Source organism: Rhipicephalus microplus, chromosome 2 (assembly GCF_043290135.1).
Source record: "Rhipicephalus microplus isolate Deutch F79 chromosome 2, USDA_Rmic, whole genome shotgun sequence".
Classification (NCBI taxonomy): domain Eukaryota; kingdom Metazoa; phylum Arthropoda; class Arachnida; order Ixodida; family Ixodidae; genus Rhipicephalus; species Rhipicephalus microplus.
This window is the reverse complement of record NC_134701.1, coordinates 161,612,643-161,632,443: the sequence shown is the minus strand read 5'-3', so window position 1 is coordinate 161,632,443 and position 19,801 is coordinate 161,612,643. Positions and strand designations below refer to the sequence as shown.

The following is a 19,801-nucleotide window of genomic DNA, read 5'->3' as shown; positions in this document are numbered from 1 at the left end:
TTCACTTTCGCGAGCTTCTCGCCTTTCAGCCTCCTCGCGGCGTGCTTTGATATCCGCCCAGGCCTCATCGACTTCCTCAGCCGACACTCCCTCATCCTTCATGATCTCAGGGATCGCTTGTTTTCGTTTCGCACGGCCCAAAGTAAGGCCGAGTTCCTCACAAATTTCGATGAGTTCCTTCACTTTAAGGTTCTCCATCGTTCACACTAGCCTCTTGCTGTTTGCCCCTGTTAAGAATTTACTTGCCGTACCCACTATAAGTCTACTAGAAAGACGCGCAAGCAAATTTTAGCACTCCCGTGTTTACACCCTCCACATTAACTTTGGTTTCAAAGCGCTTCGACTTGGCTTGAAACAATCAAAGCTCACTTCAATGCTTCACACAGCCCTTCTCTAAACTACTACAACCTGAGCTAGAGTAGTCTGGTGAACTGAGGGGAAAACATCAGGCACTCACCGCATCGATGTCGCTGACGCCGGCCGATCCCGCAGCTGCCAACCACAGTTGCGACGCGCACTTCCGACGACGTTACGAAGGGCGCCCCGAATCTCACCGCTGCAACCACTGTTTCGAAAAACAGCGACGCCAACACGGTCCCGAAGGCGCCACTGCTTCGACCTCCGCCGGGAAGGTCACCAGCCGTTTGGTAGCGTAGGTTTCGCAGCTCGCGACTGTTTCTGCGCAGAGCTGATAGACGAACGGACGAGACGACGGTGAGTTAAACAAGGTTGATGTACAGCGTATATACAGAGGCGTTACAAATTCTGCACTGGGGCCGACAGAGACGCGAAGAGCCGAGCTCTCCTCTCTAGCACATAGGTCTGCTCTCAAATGGGTATCCTGTCAAAGGGGTCCGCTCTCGACGCGCCGCAGGGCTTCTTTTATATGCCCCGGGTCCAACCCAAATGTCCAACCAGAAGCACCACTGGTCGCGAGGTCAGAATCCTCCAATGAGGTCACCGCTGGGCCGCGTCCTTCTTTCTCATCGAATCTGGAGAGGCTGCGCTGCAGGTGGCTTCACCCAAGAACGAGTGACGTCGCCGCGCATTGTGTCAGCCACCAGGCAGGAAGACGCCGGTTGTTTACTCGACGGGCTCGCGGCTGAGATGACTCACTTCACGTGCGCGCCAGAAAGGCGCCGTGGCGTGATGACGCCGTTAAGTTGTTTATCGCGTAAGGCGGGCTGGCCTTGACACAGATTGCCTTTTTCGTAGGCACGGACGTTCGCTGTGGACTCGCAGGCAAAACATTATATATTGGCTTCACTCGGCGCGCTGCAGAACGAGAGGTTGTAGATTCGACACTCAATGACAAAACGTTTTCCAGTTTTTAACGCGAAAGTGCATGTCGAGGTTCAAGAAGACTTCAGTGACGTACTTTCTTTATAGAAATGACGTAAAAATACACATCATCTGACGAAAACGAAAAAACAAATGTTCCGTCAATGGCTTTCGCAAGCATGACCTCCCGATCAGCGACAACAGTTGCCGGGCGTGCTATCGACTGCACCACGGCCACATGCTTTGTCGGCTTTAAAACACGTCTTTTATACCTACCACTGCTTTCTCACAATGCCTTTGGTAAATAGGCATCATGACCGCCACATCCACCGTTAGTTCTTTCAACGTGTTGTTTCTACGCGACCGTCCTATTAGGTGTGTTTCCAATACGAGGTGCATTTTAGGGGCGAGGCTCCTTATAGCAGCACCCGTTCATCCCTCGTAGCCATTGTAGTATGTAACAGGTATAACATTTTGACCTCTAAGGTGGTGCCGGTGAGAGATTGCTTCGTGCGTTGTTGAGCAATAAAAAATAGCGCTCAATGTACATCCCAATGGCTGCTAACGGGGAATGAGAGACAGGAGCATTCGGCTTTTAGTTAACGCGCACGCTGCGGTCCCCATTAGCAGCCATAGGCATGTACACCGAGCACTATCTGACAAGAAAGGGTTGCTACGTTATACTCGCTGAGTGTAACCTCCTTAGTTTTCGAAAGGTTTAGCGAGCATTGAGCCACCGTGCCATGAATACAATGGACTAGTATATACCATGAACTCGAGGTGGTTAAAGGTTGGAAGTAGATACGAAGCGCAAGCCGTGAGAAAGCAAAAGCCGAATTCTCCTGTCTCTCATTTCCCATTAGCAGCCATTGGCATGTAAATTGAGCACTATCTGACAGGAAAAGGCTGCTACGTTGTACTCGCTGGGCGTAACCTCCTTGGTTTTAGAAAGATTTAGCGAGCGTTGGGCCACAGTGTCATGAATACAATGAACTAGTATATACCATGAACTCGAGGTGGTTAAAGGTGGGAAGTAGATACGAAGCGCAAGCCGTAAGAAAATGTGCGTGTGTCACCTCTCGTTTAGTCCTTGGAATGTCCGCTGGATGGCAGTGCTTCTATATGGGGAATATATGATGAAAAGATGCTAGATGGTGGTACTTGTGTTGAATAGATGGACGCACGGACACACAGACAGATGCATGGATGGACGCATGAACGGACGCAGGGGCGGATGCATGGACGAACGCAGGGACGGACGCATGAACAGACGCACGCACGGACGGGCGGATGGACGCATGGACGGTCACGCAGACGGATGCATGGACGAACGGAAGCAAGAACGAATTGACGGACGAATGCTTCGCCCCACTCTCCATCATTCACTCCGTGGATGTGCTGCCATTTTTTTCAACGCCCTAACACACCGCCAGTTGTTGATCTAACCTCAAGTGTCGGTGTAAGTAGTAGCAACCATCCATACTGAAATTAGCTCTCATGAAATTGTAGGGTTTCATACAATAACACCTCGAGGAGCTAGTGGAGGATCTAGCGCTACTGTCTACGCAGCCTTCTTCAGCGGTGCTTGTACCGCCATGCTAATTACGGGAAGTACAGGCTGCGGATCTGCTTCGGATAGATCACGTTTTTTGAGAATCGCAACGCTTGTTTACCGAGTGTAAAACAAAGTGATATAAAATTACATCCAATTCAAACTTGCTTCATTCTTTTGTAGGTAAACTTTATTGCAGTTTTTTTTTTGTGATCATCGGGTAGAACTGAAACCTGGACAAATATAACCAACACTGTGCGCATTGCTGTGCCGTTGCTTTCCAGACTTGGCATCAAATTTAATTATTTTACAACAAATACAACAGTTATCTATTTATGCAAATACCAGTACAGTATTAAGTGAGGAACACTTAAAGCATCGCCTGCTTTGATTCCAGGTACATCTGTCCAAGTGCCCCGCAACGCACCTCTCGTTTGGTTGGGAAGTCGAGTCAGAGGAGCGTGACGGTGAGTTTATCGTTTTGCATTTGATTTATATCTGTTTCGGACAGAAGCGATTATGAAAACACGTTTATTCTATGCAATATCCTGTACAGGCATTGCACGCTACATCTATGCGTCGTGGTGTCAAAACGACGCTTCGCTTAAACTGTTATATGCAACTTGTAAAACCCCAGCGTCGCAGCAAATCTCAGACATATTGCGGTCTTCAGCCTCTTTCGTGACCAGAATTTGGGGACATATGCGCGTAGCACCATCTGTCGTCGGTCACAGTGGTGGTCTGCCATAACTTAATGGGAAATAGGCGAAAAAATCATATCTGATATAAAAAGATAGTTATCGAATCTACTCCCGGTTCTATACAACAGTTACTCAAACAGTCTGGCAATGTTACTGTACCGCACTAGGAACCGCATGGCTTCCACGAGTGTTTAATATTTAACAATGGAGTCCCATGTGTTCCTATGGGTGTGTTCAATTGTCTTGGGAATCCACTGGCTTCGTGGTGTGATACTGCGATTTCACCAAAAACGTAACAGTGGGTATCTGCTACACATAACCCGGAGCCGTTTTTGATAACAAAATTTTTCTCAAGAGATATGATTTTTCTCATCTATTTGTTATTCAGTTGTGGCAGGCTGCCGTTCCCGCGGCCGAGAGATGGCGCACGTCCAGATGTCCGCAATTTCTGGGAATGGAGCAACAAAGGCGCTGCTGCAGAGCTTTGCACCGCACCCCCCTACCTACATAATAAAAGTGAAACTGTAGAAAAAGATTCGTGGACAGTTCGTTAGCTAACGCAATCCATCTTTAAAGGTAAAAGAGCGCTAACTAGATTAGTTTTACCTTTTACCATGTTTGACCAACTGGCCCAGCAAAATACGCTTCTGGGAATGCTATCGAATCTGAAGCCTGTATACATTCCATCATTCTCACGGGGGGTACAACGATCACAGCACCACATTCTTCTCTATAGGTGCTATTGTACGAAACTCTGGTATTGTATGTTGCTTTATGCATCGCATAGGGCAACTAGCCCTCTTCGTCTGTAGATGTAACGCCGTGTTTCCCGCTATCGTTCTTCCCGCTGAAAATCGTGTTCAGCAAACAGGGAAGAGACAACGCGGGTTGAGTTAGTCGGGTGAAGGTGTTCAATAACCCGAACATTCCACGAGTCCTTAGCCGGAGTTTGGCGTACAGTTAGGCAAGCTCCCTTTTTGTGTCGTTCCATTCTCACAAGCATCCATGACCACAAGGGCACGTTTAATCTTTAATGAATCCTTAATCGTGGGCGTTAGTCGTCGAGATCGAGCTGTATCACTAAGAGTCAACGAGGATGCATTAGCATTAAACGGTGCTTCAGGTGTCTAACACCAACAGAGACTGTACAAATGATCTTATATCAATGTGTTGTACAAATGAAACAACTTCTGTAAAGAGACGTTTTACTTTCGCGTTACGCCAATAATAACGGAGAGATCTGCCCTGCATTTTTCGTGGTAATATATTAGCATATTCTTTACATCATCATATCCGTGACGGGAATACGTCAGTGCACAAGTGGTGAACTCCGACATAAAAAAACACTTTCATGTTAAAACATTTTCTGTCGATCTTCACGAATTGGTATCGCCCCTCCTAGATGAGCTCTCTCTCCCTCCTTGTGCTATAACCCTTGTCTTCCAGAAATATTCCTTTTACCCGGAATGTTCTCAGTGGAGCGACTTGCCTTGGTTTTCAAGGCTCTGTGTTGGCTAGGCCAAAGGGGCCCATGAAAGGCCGGTAATTAATGCAGGCTTCCTTTCCACACCAGTACTGGCACTCAACTTTGTTAGTTTCGCTTCAGAGTCTGCAGCCTGAAACATTTCCTGACACCGTGGGGTTTCGCACGAGATTTCGGCGTTTGGGTGGCTGTTACCATAAACAGCAAATTAAAAACACCTCCCTAGCTCCTCTCAAGTTCTGATTGCTCCACTGTATAGCACGCGTGAATTCCTCGGAACGTGAATGCGAAGATGGTAGCGCGGTGGTCACATGGTATGCTAAGAACGTACTGGTCGCCTGCTTGGTTAGTCATGATAGATAATGGCAGCCCGTATCAAAAGCAATGACTACAGACAAATTATTATTATTATTATTATTATTATTATTATTATTATTATTATTATTATTATTATTATTATTATTATTATTATTATTATTATTATTATTATTATTATTATTATTTGTTGTTGTTGTTGTTGTTGTTTAACGTGAGAGACGCCACACTGGAGGGCTCCGGAAGTTTTAGTTATCCGGGCTTTTTTATACATGGGTCTCAAGCCTTTTCACCTACATGATTATATACAATAAAAAAACACAAATTAAGCAAGTGAATGCTGTATTTTGTCTGTGCTTATGTTTCTGCATCACCATAGTTTCGCATGCGCCCTACAAGTAATAAACATATACACGTCTTCGTTAACACACACTCGTAGATTCGAGTACCGCAAGTGGCAGTTTGTGATTGGTGCACTTTCATTTGCTCATAATGTTTATATTATATATGTAAACGAATTACGAAATGCACCTACGTTTTCTTAGGCTTTCATTTTCTGTCAGTCATTGTCACATAAGTACACAAGGTGAAATATGAAAACGAAGTGATTATGGGGATGACGTCTTTTACTAAACCTACATTGAAAAGATAGGACCATGCATAGAAACGTACAATTGTCAAACAACTGGACGCCAGTGGGACACGAACACACGTCCTGTTTCCTAGAAAAGGCTTTCTGGCCGGACAATCTTGTTGAAAAATGTGGCCAAACGAAGCTTACCTGTCCAATTCTATAGCCTTTCGAAACGCAGCGGCAGCCGCCAGTAAGTCCGAGTTTCTGCGCGTTGCCTCGGAGATGGTAAACACGTTCCGGGATGCGTCCAGCCATCCCTGGTCCAGTCGACCTTCGAGAACAACGCCGAGAAGAGTATGATTCTGCGCAATGTGGGCGGAAAGGCGATTGACGATGGCACGCAGGCTCGTCATGCTGGTATCTCCGACCTTGAGCTTTCTTATACTCGTGCTCCCATCGACTGCCTCCACTAAGCTCTCCACGTCGCTGTCGCTCATGTTGTGTGCGAAGAAAGCTAATTTCTTTATGCTTTTGTTTCTCGAGAGAGACCGCACGATGATGTGCCACCACTCTTGCGAAAAACCCTGTCCATTTGAGCGTCCCGTGCGTAACTGCAGCTTCCGCAAAACCGACGTAGACTGAAGGTACTTTGCAAGAGCCGAGCACATGGCTAAGTTGCCTTTTGGGATCTGGAGGACAAGAGAAGTCAAGTGGTCGCTGTCCAGCAACTGACACAAGGCGGTCGCTTCGAGGTCTTCGCGCTCATCAACAAAAGTTAGCCCTGAAAACATCTTGCATTTCAAGAGGTCTATATTGTCTTCCACGAGATAGTCTCCACAGGACACTTTATGGTCCACACCACTGTCTTCAAGGGCGTGGCACACGTCCGACAAATATTCATAACTATCAATATGAGAGCGAATGTTGAACCTCTTCAAACGGGGCTTTGAAGAAATAATAGACTTGGATTGAGTCCACTGTTGCTGATTCCATATTTCACAAGGAAACGACAATTCTTCTAAGGTGTCATTTTTTCTGAGCGCCTCGAGCCAGATATCGTAGAGGATATTATGCTGTTGCGAATCTTTGTCGATGTAATTTATTTCAAAAGTCTTGATAGGGGCGTTTTTGCTTAGTATTCTTGCAACGAGCATTATGCTCACCGCATGGCCCGTAAAAGTATATATGGTGACTTTCGACAGTGTTCTGTTGTGTAACACACCTTCCAGGACAGCGATTTCAGTCTTTTCGTTGTCACCTGTGTAACTGAATGACATCAGTGAAGGGGTGAGCATCAAATAGCGGGCTAGCTCTTTTCGGCAAGTGTCTGGAATTACTCGCGTACCAAACGTGAGTTCTCTTAAGACGCTTTTTTCAGTCAGACTGGCGAGCAAGTTCTTGGTCGCCTGTTCTTCTAGGCTTATCCCTGTGAGGCAAAGCACGACTAGAGATGGCGACGTTTGCACAAGAGTTGCTAGAGCACTTGATAGCTCGTTGCTATGGTAGTTGCTGCAGCAGCAGAAGAATGAGCACTCCAGTTCCTCTAGACTCGTGAGAGAGGGTATGGCCACCCATAAGCCATCGGACATTAAGGAAGCCAAACAGGTCATCTTCAATTTCTTCAGGCGCGTGTACGGAAGTGCATCACGAAGAGGTTGCACGTATCTCTGGAATTGAAACGACGCAATGCAGAGGGATGCAACGCATCGGTGGTGTTTCAGTAAGTGGTGCATCACGCTGGCACTCTTCTGCACTTCGAAATGATGAGGTTCTCCCATGTAGAGGCGGGAATCGTCGATGTTGACCATAGCAAGCTTGCCTCTCGATCCTGGCATTTCTCGGAGTTGCATCCTCGCATAGAATAGCAATTCGTTCCAATCCGCTAGCTGCTTGAGGGTGTGGCAAGGGCGGTAGGGTGTCGCCGAGCACGCCTTGCAGCAGTCGATGACAGCGCCTGTGATGCAGCCAGTAGCGCTCTGTAGGTCCACCCACTGGTCAGCAGTGGGCGTCCGCGCGTGATTGCTGTCATCCAGATTCCTCGGCCTGCGAATGGTGCAGTTAAAATATCAGCTTGTAAATCGAGAATCCTTGTCATCAAGCTTAAATAAGAAATCCGACGTAGCTATTAAATTGCCGAAATTGAGGACTGGAATGCAATATTGAGATTGACACAAGGTAAAGTGAGTACAAGAGTTACACGAGAAAGCCTCATTGTCAACCCTTTCAACCATAGGCTTGTGAACAGGTGGGGCAAGGGGGGTTAGAGGGGTGGCCGCCCCTTGGTCACATAGAAGGAGGGGGACGCAAGGTCAGCCATATACGTTGGTGTAATAGAGAGGGGTGCTGCGACTCGAGGAGGGGGGCATCGACTGACATAATTGGGAGGGGGGCGTTCCGACGAACCTTCGCCCCCTCTCCCCCGTGAAGGGGATGCCCTTCGCACGCCTATGCTTTCAACAACGACTTCCCTCCTATATTCGGTTTATTGCACTTTTGATTTGGGCGCACTCTTTCAACCAGGCATGACGCCACCAGATATTTGATTTCACAAGGCGCAGGTCATTGTCCTGAGCACGGCATGTGAAGCGAAACGCGGAAGAAGGATACGGAAGAAAGATAAGTGTTCACGGCCATACTCGCTCTCTTCTTCCACCTCATCTTTCCTTTGTGATCACGGAGAGATAGTTGGCCAAAGAGCAAATTATATGGTCCCTAAATGTCGAAATATACCCCCACAGTTCACAAATTTGAACGTAACCGCTTTGCCACAAGGCACCTGCTCCCTTTATTGGTGATACACGGTGGTGCCCTTCCTATACAGACGCCCTCGTCATGCGAAATCTGATTAGCAGAGAGATCCACGAGAAAATACGCCGTGCGAGAAGCAAGCCGAATCCGACGTCCTGTGGAAGCCGCATGAATGTACTGTCACGGGTGTGGAAATACCTCTCCAGTGGAGCAGCTGAAAGGGCGCCTAATGAAAGACGACGACAACATTGGTGTTGTGAGGTTCAGCCTGGGTTGCCCTGTTGTCTGGCATTCTGTGCGCCCTGTGCACTGTGATCCCGCTCTCCTGCAGACTCACGACCCCTAAGGAAATACTCACCGTAACATGTTTTTGGTGGAGGTGCTGGGTAAAATCCCGACTCTGGATCTCCATAGCGGACGTCACCTTCATCCAGCCACGATGCCTGAAGACAGTGCGCCGTCCGTCCAGTCCACGCCTGCTCCGTCACCTGTGATTCCTTTCCATCTGCTAGACCCCGGAACATTTTGCGAAACCGAGAAAACTGAACGCGTCAACGGATTGCTCGCCTTATACGAGCGCGTGAGCATGCACTACAAGTGGGATGAGACGCTCATGATCGCCAATATCCTTTTCTACCTACGGGGTATGCCACGCGCGAGGTATGAGACCTACGTGGAAGACCCTACCAGCTGGGACGTGTGCAAACAGAAGCTTCGCGATTTGTTCGGCTGGTCTCTTGCTCGAGAAACGGCAGCCAGGCAGGAACTCGCTTCGCGTGTTCTATCATCCACTGAATCTTACGTCGCCTACATTCAGGACGTTCTCGCCCTGTGCCGCAAGTCCGACAAAGACATGTCAGAGGCAGACAAGGTCAACAATGTTTTGAAAGGCATAGCTGAAGACGCTTTCGGCATCCTCATGTGTAAGAATTGTGCCACGATTGACTCGATCATCACCGAATGACGGCGCTTTGAGCAAGCTAAAAGTAGGCGGATTACTCAGCGCTTCAACCACCTTCCAAACACCACTGCGACTTCCTCGTGCGAAGATCCTGCGCCGCCACGCCCAAATGCGAATTATACTTCACACGGATTGTTCGCCAGGAGCTAGAAGCTATGGCCCCTGCTACTTGTACGCCCCCTGCGCAAGACCACTTGGTAACCGCTTCACTAATTCAAGTCGTCGTCCGGCAATAGTTTGCCAACAAGGGCGCGCTACCTTCCCCATCCACTCACCCGTTACGCCCCAGCACATATGGACTCCCAGCCACAACGATGACGACAACGCTTTCCCACTTGTTGCCTCATCCCCTTCGGTTCATCGATTCCCCCACGATACCGCAATCCATCTGAGTGGCGCACCAATGATGATCGACCTATTTGTTTTTCTTGTTCTCGCGTTGGCCACATTTCCCGTCATTGCCGAAACAAATGGTACTCCCAAACAACATTTTCAAGTGACCGCAGTCAGTATCGCGCACAGTATTCTAGACCATACTTCCCCGATGACCACCTTCAGAACATTTCACCATGCTGCTCATTTACTCGATCTCAACCCACCTACGTGGACGTCGTTGTTCAGAGGAACTTCTCCAGCCAGTCGCCGTCACCTCAAGGTCGCCAATCACGTACTCTTCGGCGCAATTGCTCTCCGTCACCAGCTCATTGTAATCACCTCCCGGAAAACTAACAAGTGCAGCTCCTGGAGGTGGCGCCGCACTGACTATGAGCACCTGAAGCCCTATACCGACCCCTGATACAAAACGAAATTTACTTGCTGTCCTCATCGATGGCCTGGCCGTTACAGCGCTGATCGACATTGGCGCTCATTTATCTGTGGTGACTTGTAAGCTTTGGTTCTGCCTCGAGAAGGTCCTGACACTGCTGTGTTCCCAACAGTGCGCGTAGCTAACGGAAGCCGAACACCAGTCCTTGGTATGTGCACTGCACGTGTTACTGGTGTCGGCCACCAAACTTCTGTACTTTTTGCTGTTCTTTCCACTTGCCCACGTGATGTTATTCTTGGCATTGACTTCTTGACCAGTCACTCTGACCTCATCGATTGTTCATCCGGTGTTTTAAGGCTCAAGTTGCCTTTGTATGAAGATGTCCTTCCTGCAAGTTGCACGCGGCTACGGTCTATATGAAGTTCCTACGACTTCCACCTCAGGCTGCTGTGTACGTCTCTATGTCACCTTTTCCGTCAGTTCCTGATGGCGACTACTTGATAGCTCCCCTCATTGACCTTCCTCTTTCCCGCAACATAGCCCTTTCACATACTGTTGTGGCTAGCACCAACAACCAGACGCTGCTTCCCGTCCTAAACTTCTCCATGTCAGTTCAAGTTCTTCCCCAAGGCATCTCACTAGCAGAGCTTTCAACTGTCAAAGAATGCACAATTTCTTCCTTCACCCCTGGTGCAAACATTGTGACCAAAGATGTCATTGAAGTGCACACTAAGAAGTTTTCTCAACAAAATTATATCCAGAGGCCTCTTCCCTTCCCAAGTTGAAGCCCTGCGCAGTGTTTTGTTTCCTTACATCGATATCTTTGACATTGACGACCGTCCACTAGGCCGCACAAGAGTCGTAGCCCACCGCATCGATACCGGCGACGCCAGTCCCCTTCACAAACGCGCCTACAGTGTGTCGCATGCTGAGCACCAAGTTATTCAGAAAGAAGCTGATAACATGCTCAAAAAAGACGTCATAGAGCCTTCATCCAACCCTTGGGCATCAGCTGTGGTGCTAGTTAAGAAAAACGACAACAGCTGGTGCTTTTGCGTCATTACCATCTAAATCCAATCACTAAAAATGACGCTATTCCCTGCCTCAAATTGACGAGATGCTCGACTGCCTCAATGGTGCCAAGTATTTTTCGTCGCTCGATCTTCGATCCGGATATTGGCAAATTTCAGTAGATGACCACGACCGCGAGAAGACAGCATTCATCACACCCGACGACCTTTGCCAATTTAAGGTCATGCCGTTTGGGTTGTGTAATGCTCCTGAAACTTTCGAACGCATGATGGACTCTCTCCTACGCGGCTTTAAATGGTTAACCTGCCTTTGCTATTTGGACGATGTCATCGTGTTCTCGCCAACGTTTAAGAGCCACCTCTCGTGTCTGTCGGCCATGGCCATTCGTGACGTATTTTGCCATGCTGGCCTCCAGCTGAATTCATCTAAGTGTTCTTTTGGGTGCCGCCAAATTAAGCTACTTGGCCCCCTTGTCGATGCTACTGGAGTCCAACCCAACCCCGACCAAGTCCACGCTGTTCTTGAGTTCCCCGTTCCGCATTCTACAAAAGAGGTCGGCCGCTTCCTGGGGCTCTTCCCGTACTTCCACCGCTTTGTCGCCAGCTTCGTGGATATTGCTCCACCCCTCTAGGATCTCCTAAAAAATGACGCGACTTTTTTCTAGAGTGCGAACCAAGCATATTCCTTCACATCAATGATTTCCGCTCTCATTTCACCACCAGTGCTGGCCCACTTCGATCCAGCTGCACAAACAGAGCTTCGCACTGAAGCACGCAGTCATGGCAATGAGGCTATACTAGCTCAGGTACAGAGTGGCACAAACCATGTTATAGCATATGCCAGTCGCCTTCTGTCACAGTCTGAGAGGAAGTATTTTATTATCTAGTGGGAATGTTTAGCTCTCGTCTGGGTCGTCGCTAAATTTCGTCCTTGCCTGTATGGACGCCCGTTTTCAGTCATCACAGATCATCACGCGCTGTGCTGGGTGTCAACACTGAAGGACCCTACAGGAAGACTCAGCCGCTGGGCCATACGACTGCAGCAGTACACGTCCTCAGTAGTGTACAAATCTCGGAAGTTGCCCAGCGATACCCCCTTCTTATCCCGCCACCCTGTTGAACTACCGAACACCACTGAATTGGAAGCTGACGCCTGTATTTTCGCCATCACACCCTTTCTGCACTGGGCAGATGAATAACGGCGAGATCCATCACTACTCCTCATCATCGACCGCCTTCCAGCCAGCAATGCCGACCCTTCCCTCAGCATGTTCTTGCTGCAAGACAACGTTTTGTATCACCGTAATTTACAACCAGAGGATGCAGAACATTTACTCGTTGTCCCACATCATCTGCGCAAATACGTCCTTAGAGACCTTCACGTCTCTCTAACTTCGAGGCACTTAGGCGTGACCCGAACCTACGACCGTGTTAGACGACGGTTTTTTTTTCTGGAAAGGCCTGTATCTCGTCGCTACGTTGCGTCTTGCGACCTCTGCCAACATCTAGAAAAAACCTACGACTCCCCCTGCCGGCCACCTCCAGCCTATCGAAGTCCCAGCTCAGCCTTTTCATCGACTGGGATTGGACTTGCTTGGTCCTTTTCCAGCTTCGACAAATGGAAATGAATGGATCGCAGTAGCCACGGATCATGCCACTCGGTACGCAATCACCCGAGCGCATACGACGTCATTCTTCAGCATGGTGCTCCTTCTCACTTGCTCACACACCGCGGTCGCTGCTTCCTCTCTCGGATAGTCGACGACCTACTACGATCTTGTGCACCTCGTCATAACTTTAGCACGTCTTATCATTCCCAGACCAACGGGCTGACCGAAAGCCTCAGCCGTACACTGACATGTTTTCAATGTACGTTTCTGACGACCCCACCGATTGGGACATTTCTCTCCCGTTCATCACCTTTGTCTATAATTCATCGCTCCACGAAACTACTGACTACTCACCTTTTTAGCTTCTGTTTGGGTGCAATCATTTGTTGCCATTCGATGCTCTGCTTCTATGTGATCCAAAATCGACGACTTCATATGCTCAAGGTGTCATCACCCGAGCTCTCATCGCACGCATGGTTGCCCGCACTCGGCTCTCACTGCCCCAGGCTACACAAAAGACCCCGTATGATAGTCGACACATGGATGCTGATTTTCCTCCGAGCTCTCTCGTTCTACTGTGGCTCCCATATAGTCATGTTCACCTCAGCGAGAAGCTTCTATCGTGATACGTCGGGCCCTACCATGTAGTGCGCCAGGGGGCACCTGTCACCAATGAAATTTCTCCGACAACCGAATCATCGAAATCATCGACTACTACTCTCAAAACCGACATAGTGCACGTCTCTCGCCTGAAGGCCTACAATGGTGACACGCCCTTTTAGTCATAGCCGGCACCAAGAAGGTGGCTCTACAGGCCATAGTAATGTCACACGTGTGGAAATATCTCGCCAGTGGAGCAGCTGAAATGGCCCCTAATAAAAGAAGACGACGACATTGTTGTTGTAAGGCTCAGCCTGGGTTGCACTGTTGTCTGGCATTATGTGCGTCCTGTGCACTGTGATCCCGCTCTCCTACGTACTCACGACCCTTAAGTAAATACTCCCCGTAACAATATTAACAACATTTACGCCATGCATCAAGCGTGCATCCAGTAAACATTGAACTTGTCCTGAGCCCCAGTGTAGCTGTGCAGCTCTTGCCCCTAAACCCAGTCTGAATCGTCCAGCCATGTGATAAAACCACAAGTTCCACAAAATGAAACGTTCATTTTTGGATACATAGCCAAATTGTCGCTTTTATACGCGCTTACTGGCTGGTGAGTAAAACGGGAAAATTGACGGTGTCATCTATTATAACCGGTAATTTTGTATCAGTGCGCTTTTCGGTGCCTTTGACTTATTTGCAATAAACAAACACACTTTATCATTAACGGTATGAGGTGAAGTACTCTCTCTGCCCTAACCTATGTTTTCATCATTTTTCTAAACTTTGTGAGTATGGTGTTTAAACTGAAACGTTAATATATTTCACGCAAGAGAGCACTTTTTCTAATTGAGGCTGAATTTCAAGAAATATTTCCTGGAACGTTCACAAGCTCTCTAGAATTTTATCTCACGCTGTCAGAGCCAAGCCTAACCACCTCATAGAAACCGGTACACTTGAAAACTTGACACTCTCAGCTCTCTATGTGCTGCAGGTGTTGTGTCGGCGAGCGGTTACCGACGGCAAACGCCCGGCGACTGGACGCAAGACGTGGAGGGCGCCGGCATGGCTCGCAACACAAGCACTAATATAAATGCGTGGAAGCTCACACAACGGCTGAGCCGGTGAGAAGCCCTTTCATTAACACAACACACAATCGACACGCGTGCCCACTGGATAGGTTGCATTCCAATCACGTGCGCCGTTACACAACGACATCTATCAACTTTTTAACACACTAAGGCACCCACACAGTGTACGTGTGGGTGCCTTAGTGTGGTTGACGTCACCGACGTCCTAGGCAAATGCGCTCACACTTGTTTTGCAAGACATTAAAGAACATCAAAGGCCAGTTGGTGACGTCAGCGATGACATCAAAGGCAGGAGGTTGATTCAGTAATTGAAGTCCCCAGACCCAACGTCACTCCGAGCGGCATTGTCGCTGAAAGTCGTCATCTCAGAATTGGGACTCCGATCTTAGCTACATATTGGCCCGGCGAGAGCCCTATGCATTGTATGAAGTCACGTTTTGTTTTCCACGATAATATCGCATCGCTTCTCTAGCAAGAATTTTCAGCTACAAATTGGCGAGCGAGGCTCTTGCCAGAGCTGAGTGTTTGAGCACGCGTTTAAAGAAACACGATTCGACAACCATACGTATACACAGCCAAATGTTTCCGCGCGTTGACGGAGTGGTTCGCAATATTGTGCCGCAGTTAGATCCTGGTTGGCAAATGGAACCAGAAGCCTGAAGTTTCGTAGGCACAAGCAGCAAATATTCCACCACTGAAAGCGCTTTGATGGAGCTGACTTATTAGCAGCACGAACAGCATCTAACCTGACCTTAACGGCTGAAGTGCTCCACTGGCAATGACACAGTCACGCTTCATTGAGTTATCTCGCGTGATAGCGAAGCACTTACGCTAAGTACACGTAGTGTGGTCACAGTTTACCTCGTCACGAGCTTGATGTTGGCAATGCTCAATGAAAAAAATTCGACTCACCCGCAACATCCGCCATGCCAGTGACTGCTCATCATGATGTCGCACGACTGCACTGCCTTGCAGATGTTGTGGTGGTGGTGATAATGATGATGATGATGACGGTGATGATGATGATGATGACGACGACGACGATGATGACGGCGGTGGTGGGGGGTGATGATGGTGATGATGATGACTATGATGGTGATGATGACCTCATGTGGATGGCGCTCACCCTCAAGGAGGATGGGACAAGAACGGGGTGGCGGGATGGCAAAGTAGTGAAACTAATAACAATATCAAAATTAGTTTTCAGATAAAACTTCGAATAAATAAAAATGCTTACAAAGGGTCAAACCATCTGTGTTCCCTGATATAAATAACTACGACTTATAAACTGAGAATCTGAATAACTGAGGATAGACTAACACGGCAATTTTTTTTCTTGCTTTGATGTAGTCAAACACAGTCGCGCATACATCCCTGTGGCAATAACCTAATGCAGTGCCGTCCAGTGATAAAAGTACTGTAACATTTACTGCATATGCATTTTCATTAACATTAGCAGATTTAGATGTCATTCTTCAGAACATGGTGATGACAATGGTTCCTCCAACATTGGGACAGACCTTCTACGGGTGATAGTCCAGGATCCGGGTGGACTGCGTATCCAAGAAAGTGGTGGCAAATCAAATACAGTGTCTGCTCAGTCTTACGTAAACCCGAATAAATACAACGGAAACGGAATCGACAATAGCGTATAAACGTTGGTTGCGGCCTTGGAGTTTTACCCTATAAAACCTCACCGACCGTGCAAACGAACAGCGTCTACCATAGGCTACCACGACAAGCAATCTTTGTTTAACAGCGTAGCCATTTAAGCTAGAGGTTCGCTACGAAGTGTCAACACAAAGAAGTCAAGCGAAGTTTGCTCTAAGCCGCGCAAGGCTTCAAACAACGAAGCCGGACGGTTTTGATGACTGATCCGGTTGTTTCCAGGCTCTTTCTATTGGTTTTAGCAAGAAGAATGTCGGCTGTTTCAAGACGTACGCTTTCGGCGCAGAAATGTTCGAGTTAAACCACGGACAGCTACAGACAAACCACGGATGTCCCAATTCCGGAGACAGAACCTCGCTCAGAAATCAAGTGCTCACACCTCTCAGATATCAACGAACACGCCGTCATCAGCGCAGGCCTTCCCTCGCTTCGAGGTCTTCTCGTAGCCGTCGTTACCTTTCCCGTTTCTCGGTATTCTCTCGCATCAGTTTCTTGAATCAAGTTTCAACTGTATTCGATTCCATTATCAAAGCTTCTGCCGCTGTGCCTTTTTTTCACCGTATATTTATTAAATGAGGCCATGTGATGTAACAAGTGTACGAACAGCCCTGCCGAAAACAATGAATGCATCTGAAGTTACGTTTTCAGGAGGGCATGATTGAAAGCTTCGCCATTTCAGAGACGTCTTCAACAGTTCGCAGATATGAACACGTCCTCAGCAGCTGTCAATGAAAGAGTTAAACTTCCTGAAAGCAGAGGAATAGCATCCTTTCGTATACAATATTACCCTTTAAATTCGGCCCAAGAGTGTAGAGCAGCCATCCCTTCTGACGTCAATCCTACTGCCCATGAACAATATTAAACTAACCGTATCACTTCACTAACGTTCGCGAGCGATCCGTGAACGATATGGAACAAGCCATATTGCTTAACTTACGTTCGCGGCGATCCGTGAACAATATCTATTGAACAATTCATATTGCTCAACTTTCGTTCGCGAGTGTGGCTACGGTTTTGATATGAGCCACTCGCTAACCTTAAATGTCTTAGTTTTTATGGCATGACCTTACTGCGTGCTGCCTGTGCAACCTGTTACACAGCTGTGCGCCTGCTTCAGATGGACACGGACGGATGGGTGGACGGACGGGTGGATGGATGGATGGATGGATGGATGGATGGATGGATGGATGGATGGATGGATGGATGGATGGATGGATGGATGGATGGATGGATGGATGGATGGATGGACGGACGGACGGACGGACGGACGGACGGACGGACGGACGGACGGACGGACGGACGGACGGATGGATGGATGGATGGATGGATGGATGGATGGATGGATGGATGGATGGATGGATGGATGGATGGATGGATGGATTAATATTGTCACAGGTCATGGGTATGAGCCATCAACTGTAGGCGGAATCCCTTTGAAGTGAAGAAAGAGGAGGGCTTTTTGACAGTTCGTTTGGACGCGGCTTCACCCCCAGGAGCCGCGGTTTCTAGTTTCCCCTGTGGGGACTCGGTGACCGGCCTCTGAAAGGAGCAAAAGATGACGAGGGAATGCTAGGTGACGTGGGGCGGCGAGGTGATGGTGATCTTGAAATGGGGCGTTGACCAAGGCGAGGAGCTTGCTGGCCCGTAAGGTACGCTTCAATGTCGCGGGGACGCTCACCGTAACGCGGGCACCGAGCATCAGGGTGAAAGCCACGGAGACCAAGTTGGCGGTACTGGCAGTTACGGTAGACGTGACCCGCTTCGCCACAGTGGTAGCAGAGTGGTCGGTTATCGGACGTACGCCACACGCTGGCCTTTGTGGCGTTCTGCCGCGATCCAGACGAACGATAAGTTGGTGCACTCGGAAACCTTGAGGCGGGTGGTGGAGTCGAAGAGGTGCCCTGGAATCGATGGCTAGCCTGATCCATTCTCCCCATGGTGGGATCAGGGCCATGTGGTGCAGGAGATCGCAGAGCCGCCGCATAAGTCAGTACAGGGGCCTCAGGCCTTGTTGGCGCGAGTGGGGTGACCACCTGTCGGATCTCATTTCGGATTAAGTCTGTGAAAGCACTTACGGGTGGTTGGGGTCCCGCTGCTTGGAGTTGGCGTAGCTCGTCCCGCACTACGCTTCTTATGAACTCAGCGAGGGCATGCCTCTCGCTGTCAGCCCCGATAAAGCATGCAGCAGGGGTCACGTCGTGGCGTTCATACTGTGACGACCTATACTGGAGAGTACGCTCCATTGTGGTTGCCTCATTTATGAACTCTGCCACAGTCGTCGGTGGATTGCGCACGAGTCCGGCGAAGAGCTGCTCTTTTACCCCACGCATTAAATGCCGCACCTTCTTTTTCCTCGGACATTGCAGGGTCAGCACGCTTGAAGAGTCGCAGCATGTCCTCGACAAACATCAAAACTCTCTCGTTGGGTCGTTGGTTCCGAGACGAGATAGCCTGCTCTGCTCTTTCTTTCCTTTCAGTGCTGCGGTACGCATCACGAAACTGTCGGCTGAACTCATGCCAAGTCGCAAAGGAACCCTCGTGATTCTCGTACCACGTTTTGGCAGAGTCTTCTAATGCAAAGTAAACTCTCCGCAGCTTGCGAGCTTCATCCCATTCGTTGATGTTGGCAACTCGATTGAAGTGGTCAAGCCAGTCGTCAACATCTTCATAAATATCTCCATGAAATGAGCGTGGTGTTTGCGGCGCATGAAAAACATGCGGGAGAAAAGAATAGGCGTCGTTGGTTTGACTCGCCTGGTTGTTAGTAGAAGTTGCCATCTCGTCTTGAGAGAGGGGACCATACTCGGGAGATAGTCCTCGCAGGCGGCGACTGCTTCTTGCCGTGGGAGCTGTAGCTGTCTCCAAGTAGCTTGGTGTGTCAGCTGAAAATCTGCAGCCAAGGCGCATTTACCCCGCACCTCCACCAGTGCCGCGAACGTAATAACAGACAGCGACGAAACGACGTCTTGCTTGCCCTCAGACCAGGACGCAAAAGCCCTCCTCTTTTTTCACTTCAAAGGGATTCCGCCTACAGTTGATGGCTCATACTCATTACCTGTGACAATATTAACGTATTGACGTCGATGCCACAAATAAGAGTTCACGAGTTCAGCGGCACGTCCTCGAATCTCATAACTTTCGAGTTTGGCAAGAAGTATTTTACGAATTGAACTATCGAATGCTTTCTTAAAGTCAATAAAAAGGGCTAGTATTAGGCGTATTTCTTCAAAGTTTTTAAGAATGAATTCTTTCTGCGCCAGCAACGCAGTTTCAGTCGACCTATTTTTCCTGAAACCGTGTTGGAATGGCGTCATAACATTATTTTGTTCAATGAAACTGGATAGACATGTTAAAATAGCTTTTTCTAAGCCCTTGGAAAAAACAGGAAGTAGCGATATCGGCCTATAATTAGCAACG

General features: G+C 48.5%; 1 protein-coding gene across 1 annotated transcript in view; it reads right to left on the bottom strand.

The window, feature by feature from the left end:
• LOC142796429 (uncharacterized) overlaps nt 1–15,707 on the bottom strand; it is a 28,027-nt gene extending 12,320 nt beyond the window's left edge. Inside the window, exons 1-2 of the mRNA XM_075887004.1 lie at nt 15,629–15,707; nt 6,114–7,949 (exon numbers count right to left, since the gene is read on the bottom strand). Coding sequence (XP_075743119.1) covers nt 6,114–7,949; nt 15,629–15,663 — 1,871 coding nt within the window. The 5' untranslated portion in view covers nt 15,664–15,707. The remainder of the gene's footprint in view (nt 1–6,113; nt 7,950–15,628) is intronic.
• Nucleotides 15,708–19,801: the final 4,094 nt, after the last annotated feature.